The 25118-nt window shown below is 34.6% G+C and overlaps 1 protein-coding gene across 6 annotated transcripts in view; it reads left to right on the top strand.

The window, feature by feature from the left end:
• The first annotated feature begins 5018 nt into the window (after positions 1 to 5018).
• Positions 5019 to 25118, top strand: part of BBS4 (Bardet-Biedl syndrome 4) — a 53831-nt gene continuing 33731 nt past the window's right edge. The window contains exons 1-6 of one of the 6 annotated variants that reach the window (XM_076511155.1): positions 5049 to 5161; positions 9950 to 10161; positions 14007 to 14161; positions 22759 to 22902; positions 23992 to 24100; positions 24517 to 24589. In XM_076511155.1, the coding sequence (XP_076367270.1) occupies positions 14011 to 14161; positions 22759 to 22902; positions 23992 to 24100; positions 24517 to 24589 (477 nt within the window). In that variant the 5' untranslated portion in view covers positions 5049 to 5161; positions 9950 to 10161; positions 14007 to 14010. Of the gene's footprint in view, positions 5351 to 9949; positions 10162 to 14006; positions 14162 to 22758; positions 22903 to 23991; positions 24101 to 24516; positions 24590 to 25118 lie in introns of all 6 variants that reach the window. The other 5 variants (XM_076509733.1, XM_076511988.1, XM_076508969.1 and 2 more) reach the window with 5 other exon arrangements.

The following is a 25118-nucleotide window of genomic DNA, read 5'->3' as shown; positions in this document are numbered from 1 at the left end:
AAGCTCATGATACCATGTGGAAGTATGGCATCTGGCAAGACCTCCAATCGTACAGGTTGTGTGGTCATTTACCCATTTTTATTAAACATTTTTAGTGGACAGGCAATTCCAAAGTCGTGTGGGTTCGACACTTTTCCCGTTCTTTCCTACAGGAACTTGGAGTCCCTCAGGGCTGTGTTTTGAGTGTCACACTTTTCAGTATAAATATTAATGCCATCACTGAATAACTCCCTCTCACTATTTTAACTTTTCTCTCTCTCTAAAACCGTTTGCATGCACTTCTGCCATCAAAAGGTATTCAACCAGATTCCGAGCCCTTCTCGGTGAAGTTATGGTCCTTGAGACAAAGTTCTTGGGGCTTATCTTTGATCATAACCTGACTTTTATTCCACACATCAAGTAGCTACGTGTCAAGTGTACAAGGGCACTGAACATCCTCCATGCTCTCTCTTCCACCTCTTGGGGAGCAGATCGATGTTCTATGCTAAAAATCTATTGTTTCCTTATTCGATTAAAACTGGACTAAAAGTCTCTGGTCTATGGCTCTGCCAGGACCTCAGCATTGAAGATGTTGGACTCTATTAATCATCAGGAGCTTCGGCTCTGCACTGGGGCTTTCCACACTTCTCCAGTTTAGAGCTTATACACAGAGTCTCATGAATCTTCTTTGCACCTCCGTCATTTGCAACAGTCTTTATTATATGCTTTGAAACTCTGTTCCTTACCAAAGCATCCCACCTGGAGTTGTATTTTCCTTCCACGATGGGCCATACTTTTACAAAACAGACAGTCTGACATTGCTCCTTTTGGCCTTCGTATCGAAGCTCAGTTGGGTGAATTGGGTCTACCCTTGGATAACATTGCTGTATCCACTGATCAGCCCATCCCATCGTGGCTAATTACCATAACCAAATGTGACCTTTCTTTGAGTCATCTGAAGAAGGTAAATACTCCCGAGTGGAAATATTGCCTTCTACTTGCCGAACATCTTTCGAATCATCCTTCCATTTCTATTTATACAGATGGTTGGAAATCAGGTGACTCTGCGGGGCCTGCCATAGCTTTTTGTGATTTGGTTATTGCACACAAAACCCCTTCACAGTTTCTGTGTTCGATTTCGATTTGTATGCGATTTGTCTCGCCCTGGATTACATAGCAGTACACGAATTGTACTATTTATACCGACTCGCATAGCTCTCTGTTGTTCCTAGAATTGCTTCACGATAGTTCTCATCCTGTTCTTTTCTATTTTCAAAATCGACTGGCCCATTTCTCTCTATCATCTACTTCTATACAGTTTTCTGGATACCAGGCCACATCAGTATTCGCTGGAAGTAGCTCATTGACAGTGCAGCCTGGTCTGTTTGCTCCTCATTGCCTTCTTTTATTTGTACTGAGGCACCAAAATGTGGTCTGTGTGACACTCGGGTTACAAAGCCTGGGCCAAGTGGGCTTAGGCGTTCGACTCGTAGCTCGAGGGTCGCAGGTTCGAATCTCCGTCGCACCAAACATACTCGCCCTTTCAGCTGTGGGGGCATTATAATGTGACGTTCAATCCCATTATTCTTTGGTAAAAGAGTAGTCGAAGAGTTGGTGATGGGTGGTGATGACTAGCTGCCTTCCCTCTAGTCTTACATTTCTAAATTAGAGACGGCTAGCGCAGATAGACCTTGAGTATGCTTTGCACGAAATTCCAAAACAAACAAACAAACACAATAGCCCACATGTTACTGTCATGCCTTTGTTATACTCGAGAGCGACAGCACCGTTTTGAACATATATCATGGTTTCACCCTTGACGTTGGACGATGTCATTGACGATGGTGACACTGTCAACCTCAGTTGTATTTTTAAATTTTAAGGGTCATTGATCCTTCTAATTCTATTTAAGATTTTAGTTTGAGAATTGGACTGTGTTTTGTTTTAGCATGATTCTTTTTTACATATTTCAATAATTTTGCTTTTTACCCTCTCATCGGTTGTTTAGCGCAAATAGCTCAGTTGCTTTTTGCCAGTAAATATGGAATAACTAACCAACCTCCTACCTCAGCTTTAACTGGGGTGCATTCAGTCAGGACTAGTCCAATTTTATATTTTCTCTCATTCTAAACATTCCATGTTGAGTCATAATGATAAGTCTATACCAGCTGGCTCAGTCATGGTTTTCTCTTTTACTCTTTATCCTCTCTCCTTTTATTTCTACCTCTTGCACTCTCCCTATTCCTTGAACCTCATTCTTTCCTTTAAAATTAAATTGTCGTCACCACAGCTTCACATGTTGATTTTGTCTTTCCCCTTATGAAACATTCCAGAATCTCTTTACGTGTAGCGTCTCTTCTTTCTCCCTTCTTGGTTATTCACAAAAAGAGTGCGCATTTTGTAGTCATATTTTATTCAGTTCCTTCTATTTAATCATATTTCTGTATTTTTTTATTGGCTGTTTAAACAAGGCTTATTGCTTTTGTCTGTGATTGGGTACAAGGCAATTCCACCTGATACTTTTGAGTTTTCTTATTATATTCATGAATTCTCCCCGCCTCCTGTCTTTTCTGTTTTTTGCCACCTTCGTCCTCCTTGACCTGCAGTCATTCCTGACTGGGACTTGCATATTGTTCTTCACACCATTCCTCTCTTTGATCCCTTCGTCTCTTGTTCCTTGTACTATATTTTGCTTACGTCCTACTTTTTGCGTGTGGTCGCAGAAGATTTGATGAATGTGCCATTGGCACTTCTTGTATGGCTACAGAAACTCGTCCATTTAGCCAATATTTCGTTGGATGTACATTCACATCAACTCTTTTAAGTACACTCTCACCAAACCCAACACCTTACTCTCTCTCTTCAGTTCTCTTATTCGTTGGAAAAGCTCATGAGTGTGGACTACGCCATATACTTTTGTTGAACATTTCCTTTATTTTCTGGTTCTTATTTTTCTGGATATTGACTTTCTCCTGTCCCTAATTAACATACCCCTTACAAGCTCTGGACTTTGCACTTTTTTCACCAAGTAATTTAAATGACAACAACAACAGCTACAAAAGTATACGCGGCCTGGCATGGCCAGGTGGTTAGGACAATCGACATGTAATCTGAGGGTTGCGGATTCGAATCCCCGTTACATTAAACGTGCTTGCCCTTTCAGCCGTTGTGGTGTTGTATTGTTACGGTCAATCCAACTGTTCGTTGGTAAAAGAGTAGTCCAAGAATTGGTGGTGGGACAGCTAGACCAGATAGCCCACGTGTAGCTTTGCACGAAATTCAAAAAACAAACAAAAGTATGAAGATTTAAAAACGGAATAATAAAACACAGTAAGGTCATGATAAAAATGTCAGTTTCTTCATTAGCCAGGCCTGGCATGGCCAAGCGCGTAAGGCGTGCGACTCGTAATCCGAGGGTCGCGGGTTCGCGCCCGCGTCGCGCTAAAACATGCTCGCCCTCCCAGCCATGGGGGCGTATAATATAACGGTCAATCCCACTATTCGTTGGTAAAAGAGTAGCCCAAGAGTTGGCGGTGGGTGGTGATGACTAGGTGCCTTCCCTCTAGTCTTACACTGCTAAATTAGGGACGGCTAGCACAGATAGCCCTCGAGTAGCTTTGTGCGAAATTCCAAAAAAACTTCTTCATTAGCTATTATAATTTATTCTATGAATATGTCGAAATCTTGCAACTTATTTACTTAAAAACAACATGAGAAATATTAGTTTATCATTGGTTAGGAGAGGTAACCATAAAATTGTAATATCAATATTTGTACTATTGTCAATACATCATTTATTAACCTTTAAAAGTGTCATGCGTATATCTCCGGTGTAAAGGCGGTACATAATGTGCTTAATAAAACTACAAGAAAACATTTTTGTGTGAGAAAGTTGTATCTCCCCGCCGGTATAGCGGTAAGTCTACGGATTTACAACGCTAAAATCAGGGGTTTGATTCCCCGCCGTGGACTAAGCAGATAGTCCAATGTGACTTTGTTATAAGAAAACACACGTTACAATAAAGTTGTAAATATTTTGCTTAGAATGAATAGTAATTTTTTGTTACCATTGTATCTGTAAAGCTGAAATGTCGACCTGGTTTAGATGTGTAAAGAACAGTTATTTTAAAGTAAACTTGATTTATTTATAATCGTTATACAACGTGAAAAGATAATATATACTCGTTTTAGTGGATATGTTTTTGGGCTCTCAACAACAAAAAGTTAACATAGTACTTAAATGCGTTCAAATTGTACAAATAAAAAGCAAATCCGATTGATGTTATAATTACGAAAGAGAAAAGTGGTGGCTGATATATAGATGTAGAAATTTTACTAATTCATTAAAATTCAGTGAAGATTTGTACAAGGAAAGTCTTACGAAAATTGAAAATTGATAATACTACTTTAAGAATATTTTACCCGTCATAAGTTTCGCGAGTTATTCAGAGAAACAATGAATATTTTATGCAGATTTGTCATATTTATTTCGAATTCCCGTTACACCAAACTTGCTCGCTTTTTCAGCCATGTGGGTATTATAAAGTTGGTCCATCCCACTATTTGTTGATAAAAAGCCCAAAAGTTAGTGATGACTTATATGCCTTCCCTCTAATCTTGCCCCTCAGGAACACAGCGGACTCACAGAGCTAAAACCCGGCTTTCGATACCTGTGGTGGGCAAAACACAGATAACCCATTGTGTAGCTTTGTGCTTAATTTCTGTTAATCAATTATAACAATCAACCCTCTAATCTTACATTGCTAAATTAGGGATAATTAGCGTATATAGCTTTCATGTAGCTTTGCGCGAAATTCAGAACAAACAATCAAACATTTATTTCGTATATGGATAATGAAAGATTTATAAATCAACGAAATAGCAATTAAAACTCTATCTTAGCTTCACGTAATTAAAAAAATTAAATGTAGTTGGAAATGTTATTAAGAATATATTGTTACTGAAAAAGTTGGTTAATTTGATTGATCAAATAAATAAAAGGGTAAAAATAAACATTGGTTGTCAAACTATATTTTAAATTTAACAGTGTAGCAGGTGCCGCTTTAGTCGTTTATATTGCATTTTTGTTTACTTTGTATTGGTAAAAGTTCATGTGAGCAATATTTTCAGTTAAAATTATTTGTTGGAATTTTGTTTAATTTTTCTTCTGAACTTATTTATTGTAAGTAATTAACTTGAGCTTGAGACTTTTATTATTTACACAGCTTTCTTTACTTTAACAACAATTTATACAAGTATTGTTAACACTATTACCGTTGTTACCACTTGTACTGGTAAATACACTATTTACAAATCACAGTACTCTTGTACGAATACAGTTGGTGCTTGTAAGTTGTATATTGATGATATGGTACGTATTGGCAGTGCAATATAATTTAAGTTATTTTCGGGCAGGCTATACCCTCTCGTTTTAACCGAGAAGCTCACCCCTTCAGAGTTTCTGAGAAAGTTTCTTATGAAACTAAAAATATAATTAGCCAATATAGTGCCTTTTGCTTTACATTTACTTTGTAATTTTTTTCTTGTATAGCATAGATTTATCTCATGAATATTCCAAAAATACCAGAATATTAAAACCATGTCAGTATTTTAATCTTAATGCTTATGTGAAAAGCTCAGGCATGTGTGTTGTAATATCGTATTTTTTAAAAATTAAATATTCCATGCTCAAATGTTATTATCAATGACACTACCAGCCCAACCTTGTTATATTTAACTAAGTCTTACAGATTTCAGGATAAGCTAGTCGTTATTATGTTATATCTTTGTTTTTTCTACAGTACAAACATTCACATACAGTATATTTTTAGGGCATAAAAACCAAGGCATAAATGTTTACTTTTTCGTATTTTATTTTTTTCTCAGTGAGGATCTTTTTGAATCAAAACTTTTTTTACCTAACTGTAATAACTTAATATCATTTACAGCTTAAAACATTCAGATAATTTATGCAAATAACAAAGAAAAATTTTGAAATAAGCTAGTGAAGAACTGTTTACAATCATCCATTCAAAGCTAGTTATTATCATCTGAATTTTTTAATTTGCTGCTCTGTTTTATAACCAGTATCATAAACAGTAGAATGTTAAGCACCTATTGATTCTGCAATAAAAATATATATGCATGCAGTGTAAAAAATAATCAGTATATGCTAGCAATAGTAATGCTCGTTAGTTTTGTAGCAGTGGCTACATATACCTAATAAAAGCTTTATAATACCTATGAAAGTTAAGTGATGAAATCCAATTTTATTATGTGTTTTTTTTTTTTTAATTAACAAACAAGCACTGGATTGTGTATTCCTGTACAATATTTAATAATATTTTTTCATCATGCAAAACTCAGTTACAGGTTTTCTGTTGTGTCTTAATGCATGCCTACCCCAAGAAGCACTTCTCTATACATATAGCATTAGTCAAAATATCAAGGACCAAATACCCAGGGATTTCTGGGTGCCACCAGAAGTGCCCAATAATGTGACTGCTTGACCACTTATTACACTGTCATTTTTATGGTAGTTTGTTTCCACTGAATTTAACATCTGACAGTGAAAATTATCAATGATATTTGACTAAATACAGGTTTATAAAAATATATTTCAATGTGTTTGTCTCCTGGAGCAAATGAAATTTGAAAATGCTTGTTTTCTTTTATAATCTTAATTTTTCTTCATTTTACAAATTTATTTACTTTAGAATTTGTATAAACTAAGTTAATTGTAATTAATTGTATTTTTACTTGTAAATGAAAATATACACAAAACCTGACTTTTTATTATTTAATATTGATTAAAAAGTTATATTTTATACATCCAATCAGTTTGTGCTTGTTCTATATTAACCAACATATTTGTTTTTGTAATTTTCAAAATTATAATTACATTGATTCAACTAATTGGATGGGCCAGCATGGTCAGGTGGGTTAAGGCATTTGACTCGTAATCAGGGTTGCAGGTTTGAATCCTCATTGCATTAATCATGAGTCATGGGAGCATTATAATGTTATAGTCAATCCCACTATTCATTAGTAAAAGAGTTGGCAGTGGGTGGTGATGACTAGCTGCCTTCCCTCTAGTCTTACACTACTAAATTAGGGACAACTAGTGCAGATAACCCTCATGTAGCTTTGTGCAAAATTAAAAAATACAAACAAACTAATTGAAATTAGGTTTTCTTATTGCTGGAATTTGTTATTATTCCAACTCCACCAAATATTGCCACCAAACTTATTTACACTGTCTTTGTCATGGTATAACTACCAATGCTAACTGCCATCATCACTAGTTTTGAACTGCTGGCTGCAAGGAAAGCAAATATGTGATGACTTCCTTTTTTCATTTTTTTTTTTAAACTGCTGACAAAAAGGATGGTACCTGTCTTGCAGTATCTGCCACAAATAATTTTTAATTTTGTTTTTAAACTGCTGACTGTAGGGAAGGCAACACATACTATAATCTTTTTTGTTTTTTTCTCCTTTTCTTGATTGATTGCCTACTAGCAAGAAGGCAGTTGGAAGTTAGCATCTACTATCAACTATTTTTCTTATTTTCTTTTGAACTGATGACAGGAGGAAATGAAATTGCCTGGAAGCTCTTGTAGCTTTTTTTCCAATTTTTATCATATGCCAAATGATTTGAGGACCACTGTAATAATTGATTGAACCAATGCAGTCTTTTAATCAGCCAGTTAATATCAAGAATTACTTAGCTCTACTACACTAAAATAATTATATAACCTGACCTAAAAGATGCCAATATTGTATGATTAGCAATAACCTACTTTCAGATGTCATTGTGAAACATAATAGAAGTCAGCATATTTGGGAGTGCAAATATCAATGCATAACTTAGAAGAATAGTATTTTTATAGTTTTCTAAAGAAAATAAATAAAAAATTCCTTATCAACAATAACAACAACAACAAAAGAAAAATCATGAAAAAGAAAAAAAGTCCCATGTGTAACTTTAGAATTATTTTAAAAATCACTTCATTCACCATCTGCTTTTCTGGATCATTGCTTGTAAATTTTGAAATTTCTTCTATGAATTAGTGACAAATTGTTCATGTCATTTGAACTTAGCTTCTACCTGTTTACAACCAAAATGTTAACTCTACTTGCCTATAGCCAGTTTATACCTACTAGGGTGAGAGACCAATAATTGTCATGGTATTAGTTGGTCATTTTCATCAGTATGAAATATATATGTGGAGACAAAATTTTGTTCTTCCACATATTTATTTTATTTCTGTTAGATTTAAGCTTAAATTCAAGAAAGTTATGCCTAATAGTAGATTTATACTGTTCAATTATCTCAGTATCTCAACATATCATACTGGAATTTGTCCTCTTAAGTTATACTAGAGGTTGCTTAATTCCAGGAGCTAAGGTTCCCAAAGCCCAAATACTCAGTTTTTTATTTATACCTCTGATATAATCAATCTAAAAGTCTTGAATTCATTAGAATCACAGAATATTTAAGGATATCTGAAAGTAAGATTTTAATATAAATAGTCTTGAACTGGAAAATCAGTTTTATCTTAAAGGTGGGTTCTTTGAGGTTTGAGGGTGTAATTACTTTAAGCATCTGGGGCATATAAGAATAATCTTTTATGGATTAAGTTTTCTACTATAAAAACAGTTAATGTGAATTGAATTACTGTTGTTTTTTTTCCCCAGTTAGAATATGCATTTTTATAGAATTACATTTACAGAAGATCTTGAAAAGTCTTTTCTTCAGTTTTAATTGTTTACTTATATTCCTATAATCTCTCAGTATTGTTGAAATTGAGATTAAATATCAATATGTTCAAAAATGGTGCAAAAATACATAGGCTTTCATAGGGTGTCCTAACTTTTTCACATGACTGTGTATATAAGACATAAGTATATTTGGATTTATACAAATGGGCTTGTCATGTCAGAAATGAGATGATACAATTGGTTATAAACAATGACTACAGTTGACACTACTGCAGTCCTTACATTCTTAAGTACTCCATTTCCACAACCTTCCAACAGCTGGACACTTAGTTGTTAAGAAGACACTGGAGAGAGTAAGATTACACTTCTGTTTGGTAGTGTGGTGGGGATCCGTATAAGATTGATATAAATCGTGAACTTTGCTGTGATTGAAAACATTAACTGAAGAAACAGCATAGAAAAATATAGCAGTAATGTGTTGTAGCACCATTTGAGAGTTACTGTTGATGTACTTGGTCCTTTGCCACTGAGTAATAGAGGGAATAAATATGCTATGGTTTTAACTGACTGTTTCACCAAAGTGCCAAGAGGATTTGCTGCTTTAATCAAAAAGCCAAAACTTATCCATGAATTTGTTTCACGATTTGGGGTGCTTATGGAACATTTCTCAGATTAGGAATGGAACATTTGGATTAGTGTTATTTGCAGGAGTAAACCAAATTCTTAGAATCAGAAAGACCAGAACAATAGCTCTTTATCCATCTTCCAATGGCATGGTGAAGAGATACAATTGTGCACTTTTAAATTAGTTAACTATTACCATACATGAACATCAGAAAACATAGGATCAAGATCTTTTACTGATATGTGTGAGCCACTGAACAGCAATGAATAAAACTACAGATAACACACGTTTATCATTGATAGTTTGGAATGAACTTAAATTTCTAATGAACCTTTTTTTTTCTCATATTGAGAAAACAGTTGCTTAGCAAAGTGTTACACAGTATATTCAGAAAGATGGAACATAATTGTTGTCATTTATGATTTTACTTAGCAAATATTACACCATTTTGTAAGAAAATTAAAAGTTTCTATGATACTAATATTAATAAGACTGGAATACACTGAGATTACTTGGAATGGCTGTACAATTCCTGCTGAAAGAAAAGAGAAATTTCAAAGTTACACAGGTATTGGGAAAGATCATATGTTGTGTGTAAAACAATCACTGATTTTATTTACACAGACCAGAAGGGCATGTAGCCCAAGCCAAAGGTGATAGTTGTCAGAAGCACATTACTGAGAGAATAGTGAGCTGCCTGCATATAGTCAACCTGCTGAAGAGTCCAGTTTCCTATCAGGACCACTTTCAGGACATTCTCAGGGATAGAGCTGCTGGTAGATCTGTTCTACCATTTCCCTAAGGATACTCCCCCAGTGAAAGGACAGAATTTGTCAGTAAGGGACAAAGGTTCATCCATTTTGGATACAGTAACCTTGAAAAAAAAATGCCACTGAAAATACTTGTTTAGTGTAAATTTTTTATTTGTGTATTAAGGTTGCTCAAGGAATTTCACATTCCAATAAAGGAGTGGTGTTGTAAACTTATTTTTTTAATAGTTTCAGAGATGCTAACCATTATGATTTGAGCGTAATTATTATGATTTTGGTGTATACATTACGACTATACACTCATACAGACAAATATTACAACTTGTTGCAACTCCCAAATTATTATATATTATACAAGCCTATACAATAAAGTGATAAATTGTTTCCTCAGGGCTTGAAAGGGGTGAAAAGAAAATTTCTAGTGAGATACAAATAAATTTTGAAAATAAATAAAAGACATAGTCCAAATGGCTACTTGCAATAATCATATTTGTGCTTGAAATAATAGAAAATATTTGTATCTCCAACGTCTACCAATAGTTTGAGTGCAGTGCTTCTCCATAATGGGTATGTGGGGGAATCCATAGTTATGCCATCAGTTATTGTCAGCCAGTCAGTGCTCGCATAGATGGGTATTTCTCATTTTCTAAGTGGCGTAGAAACATCAATGCGATCGTTCACAAGATGGAAAAAAAGAGGCCTCGTTTACCAGATTGTCTCGTTTCTGGCAAATCTAAAAGGACTAAAACTGTGAATAAAAAATTTAGGAAAGAGTGTAGTGCAAAATATCTGGTCATTGCATCAAACGTCAGTAACAGTCATGCATTCTGTACAGTTTGTCACATCGATTTTTCTGTGGTGTATGGCAGGATGAACAATTGTTCCAGACATACAAAATCGGCATCTCACCAACAAAAGGCTGAGGCAAAGACAAAAATGATGCAGATAATGACATTTATGAGTAAGAATTCAGAATATGAAACTATTAATGCAAAAGTGATGTTCATGCAATTCGTCATTGCTCATAATTTACCCCTAGCTCTAGCTGATCATGCAGGACATCTATTCAGAAAAATGTTCCCAGACTCTGATATAGCGAAAAAATATGGCTGTGCTAGAACCAATACTACAGCCATTGTACAAATGTTGGGTTGTGAAGATGACAAAATGAATTTAAGCATACTTACTAACAGTGTTTACAGTTTAGCCATAGATGGATCCACAGACATGGATGACTCAAAACTGTATCTAGTGGTTGTACGATATCTTTTCCCTTTGCTTGAAAAAATTGTTTGTTCTCTTTTGACAATGGTGGAATGGGAAGAAGCTTCAATGGGAGAGAATATTTTCAAGCTTTTGGACCACAAACTGACAGGAAAATTCCATGGGAAAACTGTCTTAGTTTTTCTTCAGACAATGCCTCAGTTATGTCTGGTATAGGTAAAGGTGTGATGGGACACATCTCAAGATGACAGCTTAGCATTTAATTCATGGGCTGTGCCTGTCACCTCATGAATATTGCTGCCCAGAAAGCTTTCAGAGAACTGCCCTGCCCAGTTTCTGATATATTGATAGATATCTACTATTTTCTGGACAAAAGTGCTAGCAGAAAACAACATTTCAAAGAGTTTGAAGGATTGTATGACAAAAAAACAATAAAAATTCTACAACTTGTCAACACAAGATGGCTATCACTTGGGGTGTGCCTCAACAGAATATTGGACATGTGGAAGCCATTGAAGAAGTATTTTCACTGTGAAAAGGAAAAACTAGATTCAAAAGGATCTAAACATGCAGCTCAGTCAGGCAGTAAGACTTTAACAGTCAGGATATACTCTCAGCCACACAGGGACACAAGACAACAGTCTGCAAAAGCAGACAAAGAAACATTTGATATAACTCAATATATGTTTAGGTAGTCTGACCTTGAAGTAAAGAAGAGGCAATCAATGAAAAAAGAGAAGAAAACGAAAGCTAGCAAGGAAGTAACCAAGAAAAGTTATGTGCAGAGCAAGTTAGATTAGTTAACAGTTTTCTTGGACAACAAAATGAACTTGTTATTTTGTCTTTTTCTTCAGTCTGCAATTCCTCTATTTGAGCAAACCAATTTGGTATTGCAAAGAGAAGAACCTTGCATACACATTATACATAGAACTCTGATTACACAAATTAAAAATATATTTGTCAGATACATCAAGCTAGAATATCTTGAAAGCAACATCACTGAACTTGACTACAACAATGAATCCTTGAATATCTTGAAAGCAACATCACTGAACTTGACTACAACAATGAATCCTTACACAAATCTGATGAGGCAGTTTTTATTGGAGATGCTGCCAAGGAATACATTGTTAAATATGAAAAGGACCTGGACCTGCTCATCTTCTACACCAGTGTCAAGAAATACTATATTGCAGCTACAAGTTATATGATGAAACATTTCCCTCTAAATGATGAACTTCTGATTCACGCAGAGGTTGCTGATTTAAAACTGAAAGTCAACAAAGATTTCTCTTCTCTACACTTCTTCACAGACAGGTATCCTGTCCTTGTCAATACACATGAGCACAACACCATTGACAAGTTGGAATGGCAATATTTGAACTATCAAATTGATATTTTCTCAGAAACTGTCCTTCAGTTGAATGTTGACAAGTTTTGGGTTCAGCTGTCTACAGTTAAGGATGGAAATACCAACCAGAAGTATGACATTCTGTGTAGGGTTATGCTTGGAATTCTTACAGTCTTCCATTCCAATGCTGACAGTGAAAGGATATTTAGTTTAGTGATTAAAAACAAAAGCAAGTTCAGACCAAATTTTAGCACCTCAGTTTTGAGTAGTATTATAACACACAAGATGTGTATGCAGTCAAATGGACAATGTTGTTATAACTCTCAACCATCCAGAGACATTCTCATGAAAGCAAAGGCTGCAACAACTGCAAAACTATTACAATACATGTCATAAATATGATATAAACTAGTCCTTACACAAAGGCTTTTTCTGCTTACTGTTTGTGCATGTTCAATGTTGTTTTAGCAGTATGTTTGTTACTCTGAACTAAATAAAAGACATAATTTCAAAAGAATTTTTTAAATTTATTTATTAAATACACAAAACACAGTCATAAGTGAGCAATCTATAGCAGTAATAAATAATAATAGTTATAATAATAATATAATAATAAACAGCTTAGAGACATTGGTCAGGCCTAGTAGCTGCAAATGATAAAGGGCTCTGTCTACCATCATTATGCTCAGTCATTTGAAATAGTTGGCATCTCTGTAGTTTAGATGTTTTATTTGATAAAGGAAGCATGTCATGATGATGCCAGAATTAGTAGTTTTGTAAAAAATTAAGAAACTAGAAGCTGTGTATGAAGTAGAAATAAAAGTACATTATTTACAAAATAAATACTAAATTCAGTGAAGCAGTGTTAGACATTGAGAGTTGCTATCTTTATTTGTCTATTGTTCAATTAGTCAGTCAGTTAGATAACACGTTTGTTATCAGTTGATTAGCAAAGATATTTAAGTTCATAAATAGGTTAGGTGTATGTTGGTTTCAATTTTCTATTGAAATTTTGTTTGTGAAGTTAGACATAAAAGTGAGAACAGTCTGTAAAAATAGAAAACAGTATAAAAGAAAATAATTAATTTGTTTTTGTTACAGGGAATGGACTTGGCATTATTTTTATCAAGTAATCCAAATGAACCCACCCAGTGATAATATATATTACAATATATATGTATGTGTGAAAAAAATGTTAGATGTCTTCCTTTTTGTCATTTATATCAAAAATAAGTAAAATATATAAATTAATGAATGTTTGGTCTGATTGTTTTTTTAGATAATCTTGTATGTAACATTGAAATAATTGTAATATTGTATGTAATATTTATTGAAGAAGTATGGCAGAAGATGGAGCAAGCAATGTCAAGCAAAGTGAGACTGATAAAAAAACAGAAGAAGAGTCCAAAGAAACCACTTCTGAAATAGAAAAAGTTGTTCCTGTTACAGTCCATCCTGATCCAGGTTCAAGGCGATCAAGACCACGTAAAGGTAACTTTTATATTACTGCCCTTTAGATTCCCTGAAGTAACTAACTCATAAAGTGTTTAATTTTTAACTTATTTTATTACAGAATATGTTGAGAACAAGGGTTAATTAGGTCCTTTAAGGCTCTCCTTTCATGCCAATCCTTGTGAAAAGTGAAAATTTTAATCATCTCTTAAAAAATACTTTCTCTTCTAAACTTGTGTGTCAGTCTCTATATCTTCTTACAGTAACTCATTCTATAGTCCAGATATGTTAAGAGATATTAACATATCCATATAAGGTATCCTTTCATTCCAAAAATTATTGCAGTATCTCTTCTCTGAATTCTTTTCCATAACTTACAACAGTATACAGTGTTTCAAATGAGGTCTAATTAGTAAGTTGCATGGAAATAATTGTCTTTTAACATCTAACAAGTATATCTGTAAACACAATGAAATTTTATTAGTTTTATTACTAGCAACAGATGATTTTTTTACTAGTCCATCACAATGAAAATATCATTTTCTTCAATTATACTGTTGAATGGATTTCCATCTGTATCAAATGTGATGCAAATTATGTTAACCCATAACACTTAGTATAATTAAAGGTTGCTTGCTAAATATATGCATAGTTTTACTTGTTAATCCAAGTCATTGCTTATTACCTCAGTATCCTCAGTGCAGCTAGAAATATTGAAGAGTTTACTATCTGCAGCAAGTTTTGCTAATCACGCCCCTTTCAGTATCATGAATATTCATAAGAAAAAAAGCAAAATGCTGAAGTACTGATCTCTTAGATTTTTCTCTTGTGAAAAGAGTTATGTTTGATTGGATTTTGTAAATAACAGTCTTTTTTTTATTCACCCAACCACCCTAAAATCTTGTTAGTCTTTGCCTTGTCCCCATACAGATGTGATTTACTTTATCTTTTGTGTGGCACCTTGTCAGTAATGTTTTAAAAATTGTAATATATTAAGTCTACATTTTTCCTTCATTTAGATAACAAGTAACATTTTTGAAAAAGTTAATGTGCTAGCACAGCAATATTTTCTTTTACTGAATTTATGCTAGTTTTATTTTGTATCATGTTTCAGTAAATTATTTTGATAATCTTCATTTGGGAAATGCCGAAAAATATATTCCACTTGAAGAAGTGAGACTAACTGGTCTATAATTTACAGAACAACTTTTATCAACCCTTTTTTTCTTTACACATGCCACAAGCTTTCAGCTTTCCTCTCCTTGGAATTAGTATATTCCAACATAACCTTCATGTAAATCATCATGCATCATCTTATTAACCAATAGTAGCATATAACACATGTGACTCCCTCTACACTTCTCTACTGAACCTTCATTTCTCATTTGGCAGTGTTCAAGTTTGGCCATGTTGTTTTAATTATTTATTGCTGCATGTCTGACTTTGTTTTCTTCATTAAGTGTTTCATTTTAAACTTCATTTGATTTTTTCAACCAGATTAATTTTTTTGTACTTATCAGTTACTTCATGTCTCTTTCTTTCTGCATTTGAGTTTGGTGAAACTTTTCTGTACAATGAATACTGAAGTTCACCTTACCACTTTGGGGGTCACAAAGGCAACAGTGTTTTTTATGTGCCTCAGGTGTAGGTGACTCAGTAGTGGATTAATCTGCCACTGTGCATCAGAAGATCAAATGTTACAGAATCCACCCATTTTCACCAGACCTCATTACAGCTCCTATTGAAACTGCTGATCCTTTGCTGGTCAACAAAGAATTTGCCTGTCTTTTTTTGCCTCTAGAGTTTGCTGAATTTTCCTGTTTCCAACCTGGGGATTCTCCTAGGCTTAATTTAGGCTTTTTGGATTTTCTGTCTGAAGTTTGTTTTGTTTTATTTTTTCACCTTGTGCTCCATTATAACATGTGCTATTTTCCTTTATATATGGGTTATTGCCATTCCATTAACGTCACACTTCTGCTAGGAGATTAGCATGTCGCATTTTTCAAGGACTTCTAGTCAGTTGCCATTTCTCCCCATTAGGCAGATTATATACCATAGCTCTTTTTGAAACTGCTGAGACTTTATTGGCTGACAAGGACTTCATTTGTCTTTCTCCACCTACGTAGAGTTTGCTAAACTTTCCTGTTCCCAACCTGGGGATGTTTCCTAGGCCTAATTTATTCTTCTTAGATTTTCTGTCTCATGTTTGTGTTTTTTAATTTTGTTTTTCATTCACCTAATTCTTCATTATTACATGTACTATTTTCCCAGGTATTTGGGTTATTGCTGTTCCATAAATATCACATTTCTGTGAGGAAATTAGCTGTTCATGCCACCTGAGGAATTCTGGTCAGTTTGCTCTTTCCTACCATCAGGTCGATTATACGTTTTTTTTTTATCAGCACTTGTTTGAAATATTTTTACCTGTGTGAGGAGTGAATCCTGAATCTACAATTAGTTTCACACACACATTTCTCTGGTATCTTTCTTCCTCACTTTGGCTATCAGAGACTCATCAGAGATGTCCTAAGGGATTTTTGCTGATACCATTCATTTTTCTCTTCTACTTTAGCCCGTAATTTGTTCTCCACTGTGGCTTTACATATGAGGTTTCTTTGTTGTTAGGACATTCTAGGTGAGGCCTTACTTCTGGGGCATTTTCCATATATCTCAGGGTTTTACATCTTTCTTCTTTTCTGAGGCTTAATGCGTTTGATCCAAACCCTGACAATATCAAGCCATGTGTGGGGTCACCACACCAGCAGTCAACCTTTACATCTTTTGTAGCCTATTTGTCTCAGCTGGAGACTCACATGTCATCTCTTTTTCTCAACTCCTCCTGTCCCTTCAATTATGGGTACTTCTTTTTGTTGATTTCCTCAATGAAGTACTACCTGTTGCTACTGTTACTGGTGACTGCCTTGAGAGTTCAGGTCCTATAAGATATAGACTGTTGTTGTTTCCTCTTCACTGGCTTCTCTTCATTGATGATAACTGTGTATTAAGGTTTTTTTCAGAGTTCATTGTCCAGTTTCCTTGCTCTTCCCAACTCTCATTACCTATTTCCTGTCCTCCTCCTGGAAATCCATGACATGTCTCTCTCTCTGAGGCAGTTTGGGACTTACTTTGCATTGAGCAATCAGATCAGTTCATTGCCCTTCTGGGTTTTTTTCCCCATTTTTTCATTGTCTCCAAGACTTTTGGGGATTGATGGCTGGTCATTGATTTTTCACCTCAACCATTTTATTACACTCTCCAAGTTTACCATGTTGTTGTTTTTTCACCCCAAGATGGGCATTTCCATAACATACCTCCATATCCTATTTGTACTTTTGTTTCAGTTTTTTTTTGGTTTGTCCACCTCTGAGGGGTTACCCAATTTTGGGCACTTTCTTTGGATTTCCTTTGGCTTCATAGGTGTTTTGTACCATGATGTGACCTTTTGCTCACCATTTACAGGCCCTGGGGTTGTGATTACATTATTACATGGATTTGTGGCTCCTTTTTAGCTCATTCTGAGCAGGTGTCCTCCACTCACACTCATCATCTTATTTTTGTAGCAGCACTCGTAGGCTGTTACATTAAATTAGAGAGGTCCTTACTTTGACCTCCAAATTCCTGTGCATCTAAAGGTTTTCAATACCAATATTGGCCACTCTACCTTCTCCTATACATCTACATTTCTTGGACCTTTTAGTTCATCATGCCATTTTGACTAGGTCACTTGTTGCTCATGAGGTTCTGTTGCTTTTTGGGATGTAGTTCTCCATGATTACTCTCATCCCTCTTCATTGTGCCCATGTAAGATACCTGGAGTGTACTCTTCACGTATGATGGAACCTTGCATGGGATCCTCTTTTGCCACCATTTCCTTCTTCCTTTCTCAAGAAATGATCTGCAGTGGTGGTTGGGTTAAGCCCAGATGTTAGCAGGTGTGCAGTTTCTCCACTCACATCTAGTTACACATCTGCTCATGAACCTCACCCTTCAGGGTTGTGGAGGGCTTGGGTCAGTCACCATAAAGCTTTGAGCAATTGGTCTGCAAATAAGACCAATCATTGTCTGGTGGTGATTCATTTGGACAGCTCTACAGTGGTTGTTTTTTCAACCATGATCTACTTGGTCCAGAGATCTTGGTTTTCAGGCTTTGGCTCTTCTGCATTGGGACCATGAACATCACATTTTTCTTTTTGCATACTATGTACCAGGTGCTCTTAATCCACTCACAGATTATCTCTCTTGCCCAGGCTTAATCCTTGCCATGGAGTGGTCATTCAATTATCTCATTTTTAGGGTCTTTTGCCTTTGATGGAGTTCTACCTAATTGGATACATTTGTCATTGGTCTTAATACACTGTTGCCCCTCTTTTATTTACTTGTACCACATCTCCAAGCTTTGACTGTTGAAGCATTCAGCCAGGATTGTTCTCACACATACCTGTATGTGTACCCTTCTATCCAGTTGCCTTATTGGGTAATTTCACTAGTACACTCCACTCCTTGTCAGATTCTTCTGATTGCACTCTATTGACCAGCACAATGTTGGTTTCCAAGGCTTCAGTGTATACTCCTTTCTCCAAATGTCAGTCTTTCACTGTTCCCTCCCTTTCTGCATCAACTGCAATTCTTGTTCTGTCTAACTTCATACCAATTATTGTTTCACTGTTAGATAATTCCATTTGTCCATCTTCCACGAATGTGTATCAGAACAGGTGGAATGTGTTATATTGTTGGTCAGCTGGTTCTCCTGCCCTGGCTTTACCTTATTTGAATTACTTTTTTTGTGTTCCTTGTTTCATATTTTATGAAACATACGTTGTCAGTCTGATTTATTTGCCATTGACATTTTCTTATATCCTTTATCATCCTGATTGTTCCTTTCTCCCCAAAACTACAGTGGCTAAGGAGGGTAGTTCTTCCTATTCTCCTAATTTTCTGCCTTTAATCTCTCGTCTTTACCCTCTTTGACATCCCAAGAGAATGCTGTGTCTAGTCAAGGCTCTAAAGTGTGATATTGCTTGTACAGCTACTATCAAGGGTATGTGAAACTGTCTTTTTATTCCATGACAATCCTTCTCCTTTTTGGCCTGGCATGGCCAAGTGAATTCCCAAGGCATTTGACTCACAATCTGAGGGTCACGAGTTCCAATCCTTGTCGCACCAAGCATGCTCACCCTTTCAGCCATGGGGGTGTTATAATGTGATGGTCAATCCCACTATTCATTGGTGAGAGAGATGCCCAAGAGTTGTCTGTGGGTGTCGATGACTAGCTGCCTTCCCTCTAGTCTTACACTGCTAAATTAGGGACAGTAAATGCAGATAGCTCTCGTGTAGCTTTGCATGAAATTCAAAAAACAAACAAAACAAACAAACCTTCTCCCGTTGTGTTCTTTCACCTTTACCCTTATGATTTAGATCCATTTGGCATGCTCTTCTCCACCTGCATCCTTTTGCACTGTATTCAGTTTGTCTTCTCATATTATTCCTCACTTCTTGTCTTTGTTGTCCATTGGAGGAGATTTCCCACATGGGCATGTGGACCATACTTAGTACATTTGTTTCCCACTGTCTTGGGGTTTTGTCTTCCAACTGTGATCATGCTCCAGACTTTGATGCTACTATAACTGGTAAGTTTTATACATTTTCACTTTTTCAGGGACCTTTCTTTAATTTTATCACATGGTTCCTGCTCTGTGGCAAGTGGTGCCTAACCAGGTATTCTTTAATTTATAATCCTTACTGTAAGTCATGTAGGCTTGTGCTCTCTCATCCATGGCTCTGCACACTTACTGTAGAGAGGGAGTACTCCATAAGATAGCACGAAGGCTATCTACCTCTTGATAATTGCTTCATAAATATTTTCATTCTGGACCAATATCCCATGAGTAAAGTAGAAGGAGTCAGCTGCACATCCCTGTCATGCCTTGATTGAAAAACACATTATTAGGATTCTCAAATGCATTCTCACTTTCCTTCCTAGGGTTATTGACCACAGAGGCACCCTCCTGATGAGTTTCAGAAAAAAAAAGGTGGTAATAACCGAAAAAGTCAAGACTAGAACAGTGGTGTTCTGCTGGTGTAGATGCAACATGTTCTCCATGGGAGTTTATGTGATGCTATTTACATAGTCACAGGAGCTGATCTATCATCGTATTGGATGATGTGGCCTCTAAACAATTTACACATTCCACAACCACTGGGGTTCATCCATCACCCATCAACTTATTGGTTAATGTGGCCTCCTGTTACACATTCCATACAACTGGAGTTTATTTGCCACAAATGCAGTTCACTCCATTTGTTCAGGAGCCCTCATCCCAGCATTAACCTGTTGGATTTGAGTGAACCAGTCAACACAAGTCCTTGCACAAGTTGAATCCATCCTTTCAATGACAGATGGTCAGTCTTAGGTTGCTGTAGGATGTCGATCCTTGTATAATACCCAATAATCAGAGGTCTTAATCCCCAATTTTTGGTTTTGAGGTTAAGATGGTATGATCCTCATCCCACTCCTGCATGGATGTCAGTACCTATGCAGTAGAGGAGGTTTTGGATGTAATTGACTTGTCGAGTATGGTCTGATGTGTGCTATCCACTCTACACCTCACAACATCTGCTCTCGTGTTTTGTGAATTATACACATGGATGAAGTGTATACCTGGCTTAGAAGTGGTGCAGTTTTCATTTTCTGATCTATGGATCTCTTCCTCTTATGGTCAGGGTATCCTTTGGATGCTTTCATGGGTGCTTCTTTGACCAGCTTCCTTATCCTCAACATGGGATTCTAATTAACCTTGTGAGTAGAGGTAAGTATTATATTGGATCTTAAATGTATTAAAATGTATTTATGATAGGTACTTACCTCCCCTCACACGTCCCACTCTTCCTCCCAAATTTTCTGGTACTCTTACATTCACCAAACTTCAAAGTGAAGGTTCAGTAGAGGAGTGCAGAGGGACTCACATGCATCATTTGAGCATGCTACGCTACTACTGGTTAGTAGATGATGCATGAGATTTGTACGGGAGACACATTGGAATTTGATAATTCCAATGATGATCATGAGAGTAGAAGGCTTGAGGCATGCTACACTACTATTGGTTAATAGATGATGGATAATGATTTCTATGGGAGACATATTGGAATATGCTAATTGCAGTGATGAGAGAGAAGAAGGCTTGTGGCATGCATTAAAGAGTTTACATATAGAGGGCAGCAATGTTGTTTGAAGATGTTCCCTCATTTTGTTGGGTAGTGTATATCTATGCAGCTTGTGCATGAATAATTGCATTGGAGCTTATCTGCAATCACAGCTGTCTCCGGTCTGGTGATAGGGAATCACATTTTTTATATTTTTACTTTTGTAAACTGTTTATTCATATGACACTAACCATCTAATACAGGACACTACACCTATGAAACTGGACATGTGAAAGTGACATGTTGAACCATATGTAGCTTTAGAATATTATAATATATAAAATGGTTATTTTGTGAAGTCTTTTTCAATACACATGGCTGATATATGTTCAGCCAATTGTACATATTTACATACCTAACCAATGACAGTACATTCCATTCAACAATTAATAGCATTTCATATTACTTGGAAAGTTGCAAAGATAGCTATGTCACTACATAAGGTGGTCATAATGAGGATCATGTCAATCACATTTTATCCAGCTTATTTAACAAGTATTCAGCAAAGTGTAGAATTAGTATCAAATCTACTATGCAACTTTCCAAGTAATATGATGAATAAAAAAAATTGTTTGATTCTTGTATATTTTGTGAGAAAATTTACTTAAAAAGTATAATTTGTAAGCACTATTGTTATACCAAATTGAATTTGTGAATCCTTTAGGTTATTGATAGTAAAATGGTTTCATTTCAGTTCTGTTATCTTCTTTCTGTTATAAATGTATTTCAAGTACAACTTTATTTGCCAGACTAAATTAATTTTTTAGGTCAAAATAAAGAATAAATTTGTATCCAAAATAAAAAAGGCAAAACAAAACTACTGTAGAACTGTCGTTGAGTTACTCTGAATAAAATGTGATGTTGTGAATTAGGAGCTAAGTTGAAGGTATATTTGGTGCAATTTTTAATTTAGAAAAAAAAACATTATGAAATAAATTTGTGTGTGTGAAATGTATGTTATATTTCACTTGGATTGATGATCTCTGTTGTTTGAAGATGTTCCCTCATTATGTTGGTTAGTGTATATCTATGCAGCTTGTGCATGAATAATGTGTAAAAGTTTGTGTTGGTAATAAGACATTGCATACTTTCTGTTGGTAGTAAAATATACCCTATTTTATGTTTACTCTGTTGTGAGAAAAATATTTCCATCAGAGAAGAATTTGTAATCTGTTTGACAAAACAGTTTATCGTTTCAATTACCCTTAGTCTGAAAATACCATTGAAAATCTTGCGATTTAATCTACATTTGAAATTTTTAATCAGTTCCATTATCAAGATAGGAAATGGTGGCATAAGAACATTTGTATCTTTATATGCATAGATAGTAGTTTATATTGGATAAAATGGTTATGCTTTTATTGTCTCATTACTGTAACTTCTATGCTGTTTTTGAATTTTATTCTTTTAAATATGTTCATCTATTTTAATCTTAGCCCCAGAAATTCCAAGTTTAGAGCGTCGAAACTGGCTCATTCATCTGCATTATATACGTAAAGAAGTTGATGTGTGTAAAGTTTTAATCAAGGAGCAATTAGATGAAACTCAAGGAATGTGTGAATATGCTTTATATGTTCAAGGTAAGAAATAGCTTTGTGCTCGAAAAAGTAAGGCTTTTTGAAATTTAAAAACTAAAACTTATGTAATATTACAATTTTAATGATAAACTATGTTTTGATAACAAATTTATTGGCATCATTGGTAATTATGTTTTTTTATTAAAATTTGAATGTAACTGTGTAAAAGATTCTGATGTGAACTTTGACCTTATTGTGCAAATGGGATTAAGCTGAAATTAATACAGTAGTGCAGCATGAACAGTTTTTCACATTAACTTAATGAGATTTAACTTTAAGCTTATCTGTATACAAATTGGAGTTAAAGTTAACTATATTGCATTTAACTAATTGTCTTAATAGATCCTAAGTAGGACAGTATCAGTTTGAATAAAAATATGAAATTTATAAAAAAGAGGACAAAAATATAAAGTAGGAAAAAAGGATGGAGTATCAGTTCTGTGTCTAATTTCTGACAGAGATCTCGAAGGAATCTGTAGTTTCAATAACAACTATAAATATGAGAGGGTTAAATACCAGTTATAAAATACAGTAGGTCATAGAACACTTGGTGAACATGCATTGCTTGTACCACTGTTGATCATTCCATAAGTTAAAGCTAAGGAGGCTATTTCTCTGGACATTATAGAATTACCAGTGATTAAGGTCATTGGCAAAATATAAATACTTTGTTTAACTATTTATTTCTAAAGCAGTCTTTTTTAATGAAAATGCATGTGATAACCACAGGGAATAGCCAAAAGGAGTCCATAACTGGGATGAAAACAACTCTGTTATAAACATATACACAAATAAACACATGAAAAACATTTGTATACGTATGAGGTTTGAAGTGTTCAATCATATAAAATAAAAAAGAAAAGACACCATATTTAATATGTCTGCATATCCCATTTAAGTAGAATCTACGTTAGTTTTGCCTTTTATTTTGTTTAGAGTTAACTATATAACAATACTGGAGATAAATATGTTTTTGATTTTAGTTGAAATATTTTTATTAGTTCTGATAAAGCTGATATGTTTAAGTCTAATGAAAGTTATATTTTAGTCTTAAAACTGCTCGTTTAAACAAATTTAGTATTTCTGTTATAGCCTTAATCTTGCGACAAGAAGGAAAAATACAAGAATCCTTAGAATTATTTCAGACCTGTTCTATACTTAATGCTTCAGGAGAGAATTTGAAGCAAGTAGGTCGATCACTGTAAGTTCATGAATATAAATACTTGAAAACAAATGACAAATAACTGATAATTGAATGCATTATATTTCAAGGCAACTTGCAAATGTTTTATTAGTTAAGTTTTAAATATGTGTATAAATGTGAATTTCTGAATTAAAAGAACCCAGAAATTTTTTGTTTAGTAGATGACTTTACCAAATGTTGAAATGAAGATGAATATGTACACATTGAAATTTTATAACAAAGAATGTAAGAGTTTTAATTTAATATCTTGCACTACTTTTATCTGTGCAAATAGTTATCATCAATGAAATATTTTCTTGTTTTCTTTGTCCAATAATTTACAAGCAAGTAAATCAAGTATACTTTAAAGAATATATTATGTTCTGTTTTATGTTATGATCAAACAATATTTCATGCATGCTTTTGTTTTTAAGGTATCTTTTGGGACGACATAGTGCTGCTATTGATGTGTATGAAGAAGCTGTGAAACTAACCCCTAATGATTGGGTATGAAGTTCGTTCTAGTTCCCAGGATCATCTCTCTATTTGTTTAGTTATTTTTTGTGTAGATGTTTATAGTATTTACATTAGGTTCATTTTTAATATACTGTGTTTTATTAAAAGTATTTTGACTACAGTAAGATGAGTTAAAAAAATGCTGTTAGTAAAATGATGAAAGCTTAACATCACCAATATGGGTTATACATTGTTATTACTGATAAAACTTGTATTGATCTCATATTTTCTGAATAAATAAGTGATGTCATAGTTTGATGTACAAAACTAGTATAATTTGTTTATACCCGAGTATGATGAAAAATGTAAATTATAAGATTTGGAACTCCAATACTATTGGTGTAAGTAAAATAGATGTAAAAGGTGACACTGTATAGGTACATCATTTTGTAGTCCCAGACTAGTATTTTACACATAAAGTCTTCATTTCTGCAGTGTTTTATTATTCATAAGCTAATGATTAAAATATGAAGGAAATCAAATGATTCTAATGACTATTTTAGAAAGGATAGAGAGGGAT

Source organism: Tachypleus tridentatus, chromosome 1 (genome assembly GCF_004210375.1).
Source record: "Tachypleus tridentatus isolate NWPU-2018 chromosome 1, ASM421037v1, whole genome shotgun sequence".
NCBI lineage: Eukaryota > Metazoa > Arthropoda > Merostomata > Xiphosura > Limulidae > Tachypleus > Tachypleus tridentatus.
Note: the sequence above shows the minus strand (reverse complement) of the source record. Positions and strands in the feature narration are given on the sequence as shown.